Below are 15,482 nucleotides of genomic sequence, written 5' to 3'. Positions count from 1 at the left end.
CCTCCCTGGGACGTCCTCACTCAGTGGCGCCTGCCGTGGCTGCCACCCCTTTCCCTGCTTCCCACCCTTGCCTGTCTCAGCCTTTCCCCTAATGTCCCCTCCCTGCCCCACTTGCCTTTAATGCTTGGTCCCTGGGGCACTTACCCAAAGGGAAGATGCATGTGGGTTCTCTCTTCCCCACTTGTCTGTGTTTCCTGAAGGCAGGAACTCTGTCTGGGGAACTCTGTCTGGGGCCGCTCTGTGTCCCCATAGCACCCTGAACTAAAGGGGCCAAAGGTGGGTTAGAGATTAAGGAAATACGGGGCTCGGCAGGTGGACAGCCTGGTGTTAGCTGTTGATTTGATCTTTGCAATGGGCATTGCCAGCATGAGTGTAAGGGACCCCAGGATCGAGGTTTGTGTCCCAGGACCTGCAGGGACATTTGGGCATAAGCATTGGACTTGCCATTGTGAGAGCACCTGTGGTTTCCTGCTGGCTCATGGCTCTTAAGCTGGACAAGAAACTTCTAAATTCTGGGGAGGAAAAAAAACACATTTAGAAACCACCCTGGGCTTGGCATTGTGGATAAGAATAAACAGCCTGTGATCTCTGGTATGTTCGGTTTTACCATCAGAAACCAAATACATGCCCTTTTTTTCTTAGAAAATGTAAAAATCCTAATAATGCTTCTAAAGTTAAGAGGTGCCTCATTCAGTGGTAACATCTGCTTGTTCATCTGACATGGTGAACACACAACTCACTAGCTCAGTGACTTGACGATTCTTTGTGCAAAAATTCAGCAAGTAGGTAAATATATAAATTCAAAACAAAACTCTGCTCAACACGTCTCCTTAGAAAACAATTATAAGGACTTGGCAGGTCACGCCTGTGATTTTAGCTGGTGGGTGATTGAAAGACCATTGCCAACATGAGAACTTAAAGGGACAGTTTCAGGAGGTGCTGGCCCTGCGTCCTCCTCTGTAATACACTGTGGCTCCCTGTGCATCTGGCTATGGAAAGTGAATGCAGAGCCCTCCTATAGGATCAGGCCTCCTGGCACTTTAATAAGGTCAAGTTCAGCAGTGCCAGACTCATAACCTGGCACTGCCGATGTGTTTCAGAGTAGAGCAGTGCAGGGCTGCAGCTGTGATCCGAGACTTTCTTAAACAGAAGGCGCCAACCACCGGAAAATGAAATGTTGGGTTAGAAGTAATAATTACTATTTGAACAAATATTCAAATCCTAAGACTTTGGTCTTAGTGTAATTCTGTACCAGTTCCGCAGGGGAGACCATCACTGGCTCAGCGTGTACTGTGCTGTGTCTTTGGCATGTGCGATTTCTATCCTCCTCCCTGCTCCATGGGGAATTTCTATAGTTCCCCATTTTAAGAACGAGGAAACAGAGACTCGGTGCTGTTAAGGCACTTGCCTGATGTCTCGGGGCTGATGCAGGGAGAACAGGGTCTACCCGACTTCCCAGCGGTGCTGCTGCTGCTGTGGCATGGACCATACTTTCTGCCTTCCCTGCAGAAGGAGGTGTGGACTCGCCCGGCTTCCCACCGGGTGACAAGAGCAGTGGTGAAAAGCTTCAGGTGTCTCCGTGGATACTAGTTTAGAACAATGCCCAGGCGCTTGCAGTGCCACGAGGGAGCTGCAAAACATCACCTCACTGTGGCGACTCTGATAATCTCCCACTGATTAATGACTTGGATTGACAGTTACAAGTGTTCGCCCTCGATGACTGCCTTGCTTGCACAGTCTCTTCAAGCTTGCTGCCATGGGAGCACACCTAATCCATGTGGTCCCCGGGGAGAACAAGCTCACCTGCTTTTAGTCTGGGACAGTAGGGTACATTCACAAGTCCAGGTGGCCCTTTGGTGGTCACCCAGTTTCCTTGTCCCCCTGACACAGCTGCATCAGCCCCTCCTTCCCACATCCAGTAGAGGGAAGGCGTCCTTTTAACCACCTGAGCTGTGGGTGTTACAGGTGTGCGTCACCGCACCTGGCTCTGATCTGATTTTAATGGTGGGCACCTTCAGTCTCTCCTACTGATGTTTAGAAGAGAAATGGTGAGGAAATTGGGAGCAGCTGCCTCCTCCCTCTCCCAAGGACTCTCTTCTTTTCCCCTGAACACAATGTCATTTGTGTTAAAAGTTGCAGAATACTGGCAGTGAGCAGTAATAATACATCAGATCACCATCCCTTACACCCGTGTTACCTGTTGCAGGGCTTTTGTCTCACAGGTTTCATCTTAGCCAGCACAACGTGGCACTTTGAGCTCCATTTGAGGGTCAAGTCGATAGGCACGGAGCAATTAGGTGAACTGACTTCCTCCGTCCTGGGAGCAAAGCTCCTTCTGTCTGCTGCCCAGGGCTCTTCCCAGTCTTCTAGCAAAGCTCTAGCAATTGGAGTCAGAAAAAAAGAGCAGTCCAGTCCTGTCTGTGTGCCTCGTCCCAGTACACAGTGATTACCAGAAGCAGCCCTCGGACAGGAGAGGCCCTTCAGAACACTTTGGGCCTCTGCAGCGCCAGGCAGCCCCATGCTTCAGCGACTGGGCTTACCCTGGAGCTGCTGAGAGGATGCACCCTTGGGGCCATTGGGGTAACCCCTCCTGGCCTGTCACCTGCATGTGGCCTGGTGCAGAAAGGGGGCTGCAATTGGACAGGGCCTCACCCCCATGCCTACCCTGTGAGGTAAAGCAGATGAGTGAGGTTTCTATAGCCAATTTCATTTAGATGCTTCCACAAAATACATCAAGCCATACTGTCACACGCTGCCTCTAAAGAGATGAATGGGGACACTGGCAGTGGGAAGGGGAACCCTCTTGGCAGGTAGAGGGGAGGCAGGTAAGTGAGCTTGGTGGTGACCCAAAATGCAGCCAGACTCGGGGTCCAGGGAGTGAGCATAGTGTCCAGGTGGGATACCCTGAGGAGAGCTGGTGTGGTCTCTCGTTAAGAGGCCACAGGCTCCTGGTGTCCCTTGCGCCATGGGTGCTCCGTTACATGATGCAGGGACGGCTTGCTATTGTTACCGCTGTTGACACCAGAGAAACTCGCCCAGGCAAGTGTAGAGTGGAAAGTAGAAGTTCAATAAAGGACAGCAGAAAGCACTTCTCCCCGGAGGAAGGGGGACCCAAAAGGTGGAATCCGTGGAATGGCGAGGTCTTCCCTCTTTTATAGCTAAGGTCTTCCTTCAGCTTTCCCAGTCTGCAGTGTTGGAATGCAGGTGGGAAGGCCCAAAAGGTGGGAAACAGGCGGGCTGAAGGAGTAATCTGAGCAGGAAGGGCCTGGGGCAGTTTTGGGGTTTGGGGGTTGCTTCTGATGAGCACCCCCCCTGTTTGCTGGGAGCTGCTTCATTAACATTTCTTTAGGATGGGCTCTGGGCCTTGGGAACACTTCAATTTCCCCAAGTGCTGCTCTGCTTCTCCAGGCTCCATTCTCAACATGGCCTTCATTCTCGATTTTACTCCATATTAGACCCGATTGACCTAACTACACTGACTACCTATCTTTAAATCTGGCTTCAAGCCCACAAGCTGGTGTGTCCACCAGAATGATGTTATCTCCACCAGGAGATGGAGATTCTGTCCACAAGCTGAGGTTCTTGAGTTCATTCAGCTAAAACCACAAATGGCTGTAGGTTTTAAGAAAGTCTCCAGGATAATCCTATCTTTTTAAATTTTTTTTTTCAATATTTATTTTTTAGTTGTAGTTGGACACAATACCTTTATTTTATTTATTTTTATGTGGTGCTGAGGATCGAACCCAGGGCCTCGATCTTGCTAGGTGAGCACTGTACCACTGAGCCATGACCCCAGCCCCAAGGATAGTCCCATCTTAAAGCACATATTGAAGAATCACTGTTTCGGTGACGCCTTTAGCCGTATGTAGAGGTAAAGGAGCTTTACACCAGCACTGCTACACATATTTACTTTTATCTTAAAAAAAAAAAACGAGACCTGTGTTAGTCAATTGTGGCAGCAGTCACTGTGGCCAGTATACCTAGTGCAGGCAACTTAAAGGAGGAGAAGTTTCTTTTGGCTCATGGTGTCAGAGGTGTGAGTCCACAGTCAGTTGGCTCATTGCTCCAGGCCTGAGTTAAGGCTTAGCACTACAGAGGAAGAAAGTCCATGGCAGCCAGGAAGCAGAGAAAGAAAGGAGGAGGAAGAGGCCGTGGACAGGTGTAGTCTACCCTAGTGACCTACTTCCTCTAAGAACACCCCACCTGCCAATAGTCCATTGAAATCATTAACCCATCTCGTGGATTAATCCCTTGTTGGAGTCTGAGCCCTCCTAATCCAATTATTTCCCTAAAGCCCAGTCTCTTGGTACCTCTGCAGTGGGAACCAAGCCTTCAACCTGTCAGCCTTTGGGGGACATTCTAGATCCAGCTACAACAGACCTTGAGCTTTATGGATTGCCACTGGTGCTTAATATAGGGACGTCCATGTCACATCGTGGTTTTCTTTTCAAGTAAAGAAGCACCTGGTAGCTCCAGGTTGTGGTTTCTGCAAGAACAGTGTCCTTTTAGGTCCTCCATTGTCATACCTGCCGTGCCCCAGGCAGTGCAGGGCACACAGTAGTGCTGGGCAGGGCGTTTAGTTAGGCAGCAGGACTGAGTTTCCGAGGACACTCCTAGGTGCCTTAGGCAGGCTGTGGGGTTTCTAGTCTCCAGCAATTGTCTGCAATTTTATTTGCAGCTCAAAGCCACCAGTTGGAATAAGTCACTTCTCTGCCTAATTGGGCTTCAGTAGTCTTTGTATTTGAAAATCTGGTTTGGACCTGCCCTGTAGACACTGTAGAACTTGGGAAACACTCCAGTGACTTGGGAAATTTCCCTTGTAAGCAACACTGGAGGAACAATGATATCTGTCCTTCCCTTGCTCTAGAGTGGAGCTGGGGTTGGGTCCACAGAGGACAGGTACAGGTTTAGTTCCAAGATGTCGTTAGGACATGTCGTTACCTGTGCTGCATGTGAGGGTTACAGAGAAAACCATCACCCCAAATGCACATGCGCTTTCATCTAAAAACTCAGGGCACAATGTTCAGATCTGCCCAAAGCCAAAAACCTGTGCCTGGTCACACCATTTCAGTTCCTTGGGGGTTCCCTCAGATTCCCTAATGGAGAAAGTCCCTGCAGCAACAAGTTCACCATTCTGCCAGCAGCTGAGCTGCACCTACCTGTTGGCTGTATCAGTAGTCTCTGGTCATTGGGCATCACCAAAAGCAGGGCCTTGTTCCGTGCCCCACCCTGGCCGGCCTAGTTCTTTCCAGTCATGTCTGAAGCTCTGATCTCACTTTGTGTTTCTTTTGCAGAGTTGGGTTACAGAAACTCCTATGAAATTGAATATATGGAAAAACTTGGCTCCTCCTTACCCGTAAGTTCTTCCTCACTGCCCTTTGTTGGGGACATGCAGGCCGAGACCTCTCCTGGGAAGGGTGTCTCTGGAGCTCAGAGCTCAAGTGGGCCCCTCTGTTTCCAAGCATTCTGGGGGGCACGCTGCTGGCGAAGGGGGGCTGGGAGTTTGAGATTTATACTTGGTTCACATCACTGGGCATTTTTCAGAAGAAACTAATTAGGTTTCCTGCAGAATTACTTTCCTAGACCAAGAAAGAGCTAGTCAGAATTTCTTTCAGAGTGAGTGAGGTAGAGGTGGTTGTTTTAAAAGTGCCCTAAACGGTTTTATACAAATTACAGTTGGCCCTCCCTATCCATGGGTCATATCAGCTGTAGATCAAAAATGCTCTTGAAAAACAGTAGGCTGGGGATGTAGCTCAGTGGTAGAGCACTTGCCTGACATGCATGAGGCCCTTGCATGTCACCCCCAGCACCATCAAAAAGAAAAACAAAACCAAAAAACCCAAATGCAACTGTTTTGAACAAATATAGACTCATTTTCTTGTCATTGGTCCTTAAATAATACAGTATAATAATTTCTTTTACATAATATTCACATCATAATAGGTATTATAAGTAATCTAGGGCTGATTTAAAATACATGGGAATATGTGGTGGCTATATGCACATTCCATGCCGTTTTATGTAAAGGACTTGGGTATCCAAGGGGCTCTTGAACAAATCCCCATGGATATTGAGGGACAATGATAAGTAACCCCCCTTTTTATTTTAAGAGGCTGTAAGGCCCCCTCCCCCTTTTCACTTTGACTGGTTGTGGTGGGCCGCTGTCTCCCCGGCTTCAGTGTTGGTTCTGCCCGTGGCCTCCTTCCGTGCTGTTGGCCAGCCATGTCCTCAGAGCATGTGCGGGAGGGCTCGCTACAGCCCTGAATGGCCCTGGACGTGTTGCTCTTATCTGTTCTTCCCATGCGTCCTTCACAGATGCTGGGGTTACTGCTTCTAAACTGCAGGGGACCAGAAGGTCAGGCAGGAAACATCAGGACACAGAGGGAAGTCACGGCTCCCTGAGGATGGCGCATCATGGGCTTTGTTGTGATCTCTTGATGCATTGCTCAGAGAGTGGCCGCTTCCCCCTGAGACCACAGCTGTGTCCCTGAGAGTTGACACCACATGCATAATACGACACTTGGCCACTGAAGTGGAACAGTCCCGTGTTTTGATGTCATTGATTTAATGGGACTAAACCACAGCGTCCCCTCTTGTGCACCGCCTGCTGACTCGGGCATTGGCAGGCTTCGAGGATGAAGTTCATGAGACGTGTGCTCTGCCAGCAATCAGAGCCACCAGAGGTTTCTGTGATGTGATGGCGCACGCACACTGGCCATTGTTTGTGCTTCTTTGGGGACCCCAGCAGGGAGGATGTAGGGTCTCCCCATCCCAAAAAGATGCAAGTCCCCATTCCTGGACATGGCATTCAAGATCTGGGGGGATCTGATAATGGCCCCCAGCCTCTCATTTCCTCCCCCTTAGCTCCACACTGTACGCCCCCATGAAGAGTCCAGCCGAGCCTCTCCACAGGCCCTGAATGTGCCTGGACTCCCAGCCTGCACCACGCTCTCTGTTCATGCCCTGTCCACCCCTGCCCCCAAGAGGAGCCCCCTCTTCTCAGATTGGACCCATTGCTCTGTCTCTTTCCGGTGCCTTAGTGGTAGGGCTCATCACACTGGGTCATGGTGCTGGTGTCCTGCATTCAGCTGTGATCTTGCCTTACCCCTCTGTTTATCCTCAGGGGCCAGCATGAGGGTGGCCAGTAAATGAGTTGAACACAGTGTGGCCCAGCAGGACCATCCAGATCTTCCTCCCTTCGCACGCATTCCCACTTGCGAGGGTCCCGCACCCCCCTCTTCCTCCCCTCCCGTTCCCTTCCCGGCCCCGTGAGTCAGAGCTCCCCTGAGTTATTTGCTCTGCCTTGAGGAGCGCTCTGGTTTGTCATCTTCCCAAGCTAACGTGTGACTTTGATCCCTGCAGCAGGACGATGACACCCCGAAGAAGCAATCCTTGTACCTTATGTTCGACACGTCTCAGGAGAGCCCCGTTAAGTCTCCGACCCGGATGTCCGAGTCCCCGACGCCTTGTTCAGGGTACGACTTCCACTGTGACAGTTACCAACAGGCCTGAAGCCCCGAGCACCCGCATGCCGTGGCCCTGATGTCACAGGCAGCCCACGCTCCAGGCTCTGTTCGCACAGGCAGATGCATTGGTCTTGTTACTGGGGCCCTTTGAACTAAGGTGAAACCCTTCAACCACTGACGGCATGAACCCCCACCGTCCCCACAATCCACACGCGACTTTGTCATTTATCCAATGGTGGAAGGCATTCAGAACCCGAGTCCCACTTCCACCCCGTAAGGGCAGTGTGACCTGATGTGATTCACGTGTCCCACGTGGGCCTCAGTTTCCTTGAGTGTGATGTAATAGACTGACCACGCAGGCATTTAGGAAGATTCCAGAGGCCCCAGCACCTCCCTCAGCTGTGCGAGGGGCACAGGGTCCCTGGCTTCCAATCAGTGCTGTGTGGAAAGCTCTTGCCAGGCTGTCTGGCCCACGCAACGTGCTGGATACACGCATGTTATCGACACGGATGTGGCTCGTGTCCTGAACAGCGTCATGTTTGATGGGGGAGGTGTGGGAGTGCTTTAAGATTCTGACCGTCCCACATTCGTCTGCCTGCTCTTCTTTGACTTCTCAAACTCACGGACCAGAATCTGCCTGGGAGGTGAGATGGTGATGGTATACGGCAGAGGTCGCACCACATGGGAGGTCCACTCGGTACCTCATCTCACCCTCCCGTAGGTACTTGTCTTTGCTTATAGGAAAGGAAGCCGGGATGTGGTGTCTTCACCTCCCCCAGAGTACACAGCCAAGCAGCAGGCCGTCTGCTTAATCCTAGAGCTTGTGTCCCCAGTGGCATCTGGCTCTGTCACAGGTACTACTGGAGACACAGCTCTGGAGCTCCAAGGTGGCTTGGGATGTTGCCTGGTTCAGGGCATCCTGGCTGATTTCAGTGGGGTTTCCGAGGAGAAGACTCTAAAGATGCCCTTTGCTTCCACAGGTCAAGTTTTGAAGAGACAGAAGCCCTCGTTAATGCTGCAGCAAAACTCCAGCGTCCTGTCTCACGAGGGCTAGCCTCCAGCCAAGAGCCACACTTACAGGTGCCGGAGAAGTCCTCCCAGCCAGAACTGGAGGCCATGGCCCTGGGCACCTCCTCAGAGGCGATTGAAATCGTAAGTAGGGCCAGGGCCCCAGAGTGAGATCACAGGGGACGAGGCCAGGGCCTGCTGGGTGCCATCAAGCTCAGCTGGCACCTGCTGTGGCCCCACCCTGACCCCCAGACCACAGGAGCCAGCCTGGGAGACCCCAGGCATCACCCCAGGGAAAGACACGTCTCCTACCTGGCTTCGCAGTTCTCACCTGGGTGCGTTATTTGCCCCCAGCGTTATTTTTTTCCGTTTTTCTCCCCTTGGGACTGGACTATGCTTTGGGGCCACCACTGGCCAGTACTCTGCCTCTTCGGCTTGATGGCAGATCCCAGAGTGGCAGAGCAGGGGACACCCTCCTCTTGGAGCTCAGGTGGTTTCCCTGGGTCCCGCTGATGGGAATTTCTCTTCCCCTCCCCCAGCCCATTCCCTGATGTCACATGCACCTGGGGCCCTGGGGTTCCCTAGAGTATGTGATGCATGTGTGATGGTCTCCACGCATCTTAACGGACCATTCCCCTAGGCAAATTTTATTTCTTTACTTCCTTCCTAGCAATCCCCAGTGTTTTTGAAGCCACTGATGTAGTGTGTGATTTTTGGTCTGCCTTAGGAGACTTCATTTATCTCACATGGCAAACACTTATTGAGCACCCACCCTGCGTGGATGTGGACTCAGTTGGAGGCTGGGTGGACTATTGGAAACATAATAATGGGCAAAACGAGATCTGGATGTTAATCGGCCTCTCAGATCACTGCTATGGAGGACCCGTCCACCATTCACTTTCTGCAAAGTTGGCTTCTGATTTTGAAGGCTTTTTGATCTGCCAGGAGATGCTTTTTTTCCTTTTGAAATCATCTTTCCGTTGTTTAGAAAATCGCCTTTACCAAAACCTTACTTTCTCTGGTGTTTACGCTTGGAGCTCTTTCCTTGTAGAGTGAGGTCACCTAGCTTCTGCCTCCCACCACTGAGATTTCCAAGCAGAAGCAAATGGTAACTTGGCTTCAGCCTCTGGCCAGGGAGTAAGGGTGGGGAGGGCACAGGAGGCTGTGCTTTTGGGGAGTGGGGTGGGCCTGCCAGTGTCAAGGTGTCCACTGTCAGCATGTGGGTGAGGATTGGATGCCCCCTTTAGCCTGAAGGCAGAAATGTCCTGCAGACAGACAGATGTGTGGTCCATCAATGTCACTCTCTGCTCTCCTCCTTTTTCCTTCTCGTCCTCTCCGCCACCGCTCAGACAGCTCCCGAGGCTGCCTTTGCCTCTGCTGACGCCCTTCTCAGCAGGCTGGCCCACCCCGCCTCTCTCTGTGGTGCACTTGACTATCTGGAACCCGACTTAGCAGAAAAGAACCCCCCAGTATTTGCTCAGAAACTTCAGGTTTGTAGCCAACATGTGACCTTTTGGGAGTTTGTCAAAACCTCAGTAGAGAATGAACCCCCGAGCCCCAGATGAACTGAGGCCGGATATACTGAGGAGTTGCCGAGAATGTTCCAGATGAAACATCTTCCCCTCAGGCACTGATATGCGGTGTGCCAAAATTATACAAATGATGCAATTGCATATTGAAGGAACCATTTCCATTTCAGTTTGGAAACTGGACCAAAACAGTCATTTTTCAGATGTAGTGATAACCCCAACATCAGTGTCTGTGATTCATTCACCAAACCAAAGGTATGAGGTCACCATCAAGCCTGGACTAGGCGATCTCAGAATCCTGTTGAGATAACATCTGGACTCAGTCTTGCATCTGGAACCAAAACGATTATCTACTCCGCACTTTTACATTTGATAGCTTAATTTGATATCCCCTAGACTCGAACTTTGAAAGGAAATCTAGAGAGACGGCTCACAGTCATTTGACAGATGCACATTCATTCATGGAAAGTATTGGCCAACTTCACTTTAAAAAGGAAAAATCAGACTGTATATATAGTACAGTAAAAATTTGGATCCATTTCATGTTTGCATAGGTTCTCTGTAGAGACTTAAAAGGACAATATTTTTAAAAAAGGAAATTAAACACGGTTTCATGATCTGCTGAGGTGCTTATTGTGAGAAAGCCAAGCGTGTGTCTTTCCCGAGTACCTGTCATGACGCATTTACATGGCACATTCATTTCTTGGGTGCGGAAAACATTACATCTGTCTTGATACGTTTCCCCTGCGGTCTGCTCATACCCCACCCCTTGGGCAGGAGGAGTTAGAATTTGCCATCATGCGGATAGAAGCCCTGAAGCTGGCCAGGCAGATTGCCTTGGCTTCCCGCAGCCGCCAGGACACCAAGGTACTGGTTTGCGGCTGCAGTGCGCTGCCCTCTGAGAATGCTGTGTGTGCCACCGTGGGCCAGTGCCTGCTTTGCTAACCGTCGGTCAGGCAGGCGTTGTGGGTGCCCGGCCAAGTGTGATTTCCAAAAAGCTAAAAGTGTAACTCTTGCATAAACACGCTGAGCACATGTCTAAGATCTGCTTAACTCAAGAATGCGTTCGCCAGCAGATGGTGGTGCTGGCTAGGTGGGGAGAATCAGAGAAGCCAGTATGTGGTTGGTGTGTGTGTGCAGGGCGGGGAGGGGAGGGGCACGAAGAAGGCTGGAAGAGTGGCAGAGTTGATATCAAACCAGAGAATCCTAGTTCAGATGAAAAAATCATCACCTTTGAGGTTATCATTTTTTTCCCCCTACAGATAATGTGTGCTTCTCTATGGAACAAAAATCATTCGCAACTTTTCTGTTTTCTACAAGTTCACATCAAACTTTACTGAGAATCAGCAGTAGGTAGGAAGTGAAAGCAAAACCTGTGCGGAGGCGCTGGACCATGTGCTGACGCGGGGTTAGCGGCAGTCCTTTTGGTAAAGGGCTTGCAGAAATAGTGCAGATTTGCAGGGCCCACACACGGCCTCTGCCTGACAGTGCCTATGCAGCCTCAGAATATGTGCAGAGATGGCCAAGGAACTGTACCTGTTTGTTTGGTTTTTAATTTTAAAAGAGGGCAGCAGGCCATTTTCCTTGGACCAGCATTTGCTAGCACCCGGTTCTTGAGTGTGACCTTGACAGGGCATGTGGAAATCTTTCAGACTGGCTTCCAGGTTTGGGGTGAGTTTTCTTAAGGGTTAGAAATCAATGCTGATTTCGGACAGGCAGTGTGTCGCCCCAGGTTGCTGTCGAGCTGTGGTCTCTCAGCATTGGCCTCGTCCCACCCCTTTTTACTACCCAAAGTTGGGCAGCGCAGTGGACATGTTGTGTGACACTGGAGCTGGACTCCACTTGTATTCTGTGGCTTTGAATGAGTTAGTGAACCTCTCTGGGCCTCGTTTTTTTTCCACCTGTGCATTGAGGCTCATCACAGCAAGTTTGTTGGTGCAGTGAGGGCTCCAGATGGTGTATGAGGAGAAGCCCCTGCCTGGCACATAGTAGATGTGCAAGAAAAGGAAGATGCTGTGTTGGCCTGCACCCCATTTTTGCCTCTTACCTGGTCAGATGTTCCCAGTGTCTCCTCAGGAAGCAGGTCCAGGTCTTGTTTTACAAGTGGGAAACCGAGTCACATGGTGATACGGGAATTTCAGCAGCTGCTCCTGCCTGTAAGACCCCACCTGGGTCTCTCTGGCTGCAGCCGAGAGGAAAGCCCCTTCCAGAGACGGGAGGTGGTCCCACAGTGGGCGTCCAGACTGAGAACAGTGGACATAGGGCAGTCACAAGAATGTAAAAAGAGATCAGTGATGTGTTTGTTCTTGTTGCCAAACCAAAAACTTAGGTGGAATGTCCATGAAGGTTGGAGTTTTAGAAAGCGGTCAGCAGTGAGGGATTTCTTCCTCCGCTGGGTTGGTTTCCTGGTCTCCTGTAGGAATGGCTTGACTGGTGGATTCCTCTCGGGGGACGTGGTGCCTAGCCAAGCATGCTCCTCTAAGTAGTTCAGGTCTGCATGGAGTGTGGTGGGGTCCCCTCCTCCCTGGGCAGGCAGAAGGCAGTCCTCGGCAATTGGCAAGTAGCGGTCAGCTTCCTGTCGGTTACAGCCAGTTCTCAGACATGTGTCTCCATCATGATTTAATAGTGTTTCCTGGATCCCGCGAGTGTGGGCCAGAGAGGCGCCCAAGCCACCTCCGGAGGTGTTTCAAAACCTGTGCTAAGAGGAATATTCTATCAAGGGAACTGTCTTACCTGTAAGGAGCACTTCTCTCCACAGGGGTGACTTGTATTGATCTTGGTCAGGACGTCCCCTGGGGACTGTGGCCTGTAGAAACAGACACTCTCTCTGGGCGATCCAGTGGCTCCAGCAGGTACATCCCTGCAGGTCTCTTCTTTGTCAGGTAGAAGCTTGATGGCCCCCTGCTGTCCTCTGCATGGGAACCTGCTGGCAGACAGACAGAAGAGCTCTTCTTTCTGCCCTTGTGCTTCAGCTGCAGGCAACATGGCCCTGAGGTGTTACAGCATGGTCTTGAGCTGCTATCAACACAGAGATGAGTTCTCGTGGAGTAAGGCTGTCCTGTTGAGAGGAAAGAACCCACAGGAATGGGAAGGGCTTTTGCGAAGTATTCCATGTTTAAAACTTCAAGGGACGTTTCTCTTAGACTGACGGAGTGAGTTGCCCCTCTGAACTACAGTGAGGGACGCTCCCTGGTTAGAAAACGTTACGGATGAGGAAAAGTCCGTGGGAGCCAGGGTGTCAGGCTGCAGCCTCATTATTAGGCTCCTCCCATGTGCTTCTGGTGAGCTGAATCGAGTTTGTCCCCCGAAGCTGACCGAGGTGGCTGGATCTGCCATGCAGCCACTCCAAACATAACACTGAGCTAGATGGAAGGGACCTGCCACATCCTGTCTTTGTGGCTTCTAAGGGGTGCCAGGCACGGGCACATTGATTTAATTCATTTGTGTGACATTCTGGTGGTGATCCCTGGAGCTACTGGGCTTTCTCAGTGAGGGAGGACCCATGATAAAAACTGAAGGATGCTTCTGGTAGCACAGGAGCAAGGTCACGTGAATGGCAGGCAGGTCCCAGCAGGGGCTCCCACAGGGAGGGGAATTGGCCTGTTGACGTCACGCCGTGTCTGATGTCTCCCAGAGTCATGGCTTAGGCCCACAGGTGGCTGGGGCAGCCATATTGCTGGTGGGCAGCCTGTTGGCTCTGAGACACACACACCTCCCCTCCCACCACCATTTGGCAGGGGGCCGAGGAGGGAGATGTGTCCCGAGCCTTGAGAACAGTCTGGGGAGGAGCGAGCAGAGAACTTGCAGACACTGCCTCGACCTGGTGCAGTCAGGATGGAAGGCCGAGTCTTGGCTTGGTGGCCAGCGTGGCCACCTGGTGCCTGATGGTGCCGTCTGTGGAGTGGGGCAGTGGTGTGGGATGATGTCCGCCCTGTTTGCCACTCCAGGGCTTAGGAACTGTCTGCCGTCAGTATTGGATGGGACAGCTCCCAGCTGAGTCCGCTCTGCTGCCTGGATAGGACCAGACACTCCTGGACACTCAGGTGGGGTCCACACTCCATGGCCTTAGCTCTGTGTGCAGGTCCTTGACTCCTGGTCCTCACCCCTGCAGGTCCTCCGCACCACAGCTCTCTGAGCTTTCTGTCTGTCCTCCCACAATCAGCCTCCAAGTGTTCTGGGGACAGGGATCCTGCCACAGTCCAAGCCCTGAGGCCTGACAACAGGGAACTGGCCTCAGGGAGGACCCTGAGCCTGGGTAAGTGGCAGGACCCTATTCCCTGGCTGCAAGGCCAGAAGGACCCTGGCAAGAGGCCTGTAGGTCTGTAGCCGGAGACAGTGGCCTGGGGGGTCACACAGGACCCCGGACTTGAGGAATGGATTGATGGCTGAGGTTGGCTGCAAGGGCTGGTGCCTTCTGAGTCCTGGCCCTTCACGTCTCAATTTGTGATTTCTAGTGGCTTTAGTCCCTCTAAAGTAGCAAGTGGGAAATTATGTGAGAGGAGCAAAACTTCATCTAAAAATATCTGATCTTAAAATATCAGTGAGAGACGGACCTTTGAGTTTCAGTTGAAAACAATTCTTAGTTGTAAGGAGAAGCCAGGGTGTGGAAGATGAGTTCCATTATACAGACAGGTGCTGATGCAGGGCAGTGATTCACATGCGTCCTGAAGTCCTCTGTTCCTTTATTGAGAGGACTAGGTGCCATCAAAAAGGTGACGGGGACTCGCTCTGTGGTCATGATCACTTCAGTGTTGTATGTATTTTTCATTCCCCTCTTTGTTCACAAAGGACTTTGGGCAGCTTAGGGTCATTAATCCCTTCCTTGATCCTATTTAGCTCCTGCTCAGTGTAATAAAGTTAGTTTTCACTAAGTTCATTTTCTCCTGCGTTTCGGGGAGTGGTTTATTTGAGGGTCAGAGCTGAATGTCATTTTGGGAAGTTTTTAAACCAAATCTCTCCGATCCTCATTTTACTCAGAAGGACCAGGATGAATGTGGTGGTTCTAATGTTCTGTTCATTTTGAAATATTTTTGTTCTAATTTTTTAAAAGAACACATTTAAAAGTGATCGGAGGGCTGGGGTGCAGCTCTGTGGGAGTGCACTTGCCTGGTGCACCCAGAGCCCTGGGTTTGAATCCTAGCATCCCCCCCCAACCAAAAAAAAGAAAATTGTTAAAAACATTAGGAACATTTTTTTTTTCCTTTTAAAGACCTCTTCTGAATTTTGTTTGTGAACTTTCAAGTATGAGTGCTGAGCCTGGAGAAGCTTCCCCTTGCAGGCAGAACTGTAAAAGCCCGTTTCCAGCAGCGGGGATGCAGCCCTCTGGGCAGAGGTGCCAGCCTGCAGGCACTCGGCCTGCCTGCTGCCAGGGCTGTCCACCGCGTCTGGTCAGGTGTCATCTTGAGGATCAGAGGCTGAGAAGATGGTGGCCCCCCATTTGACCTGCGGGCGAGTTTCTGGGGTCTGCTGGGCCAGGGCT

General features: G+C 51.2%; 1 protein-coding gene across 19 annotated transcripts in view; it reads left to right on the top strand.

The window, feature by feature from the left end:
* The window catches only part of Tacc2 (transforming acidic coiled-coil containing protein 2), a 186,924-nt gene that overhangs the window by 159,475 nt on the left and 11,967 nt on the right, over positions 1-15,482 (top strand). For 10 of the 19 annotated variants that reach the window (XM_078016276.1, XM_078018042.1, XM_078016882.1 and 7 more), the window contains 4 exons: positions 5,295-5,356; positions 7,363-7,475; positions 8,447-8,618; positions 9,824-9,964. In XM_078016276.1, the coding sequence (XP_077872402.1) occupies positions 5,295-5,356; positions 7,363-7,475; positions 8,447-8,618; positions 9,824-9,964 (488 nt within the window). Of the gene's footprint in view, positions 1-5,294; positions 5,357-7,362; positions 7,476-8,446; positions 8,619-9,823; positions 9,965-10,780; positions 10,871-15,482 lie in introns of all 19 variants that reach the window. The other 9 variants (XM_078017693.1, XM_078019565.1, XM_078019990.1 and 6 more) reach the window with 2 other exon arrangements.

This window comes from Ictidomys tridecemlineatus, chromosome 1 (assembly GCF_052094955.1).
Source record: "Ictidomys tridecemlineatus isolate mIctTri1 chromosome 1, mIctTri1.hap1, whole genome shotgun sequence".
Lineage (NCBI taxonomy): Eukaryota > Metazoa > Chordata > Mammalia > Rodentia > Sciuridae > Ictidomys > Ictidomys tridecemlineatus.
The sequence above is the reverse complement of the archived record's forward strand: the minus strand, read 5'-3'. Positions and strand labels throughout refer to the sequence as shown.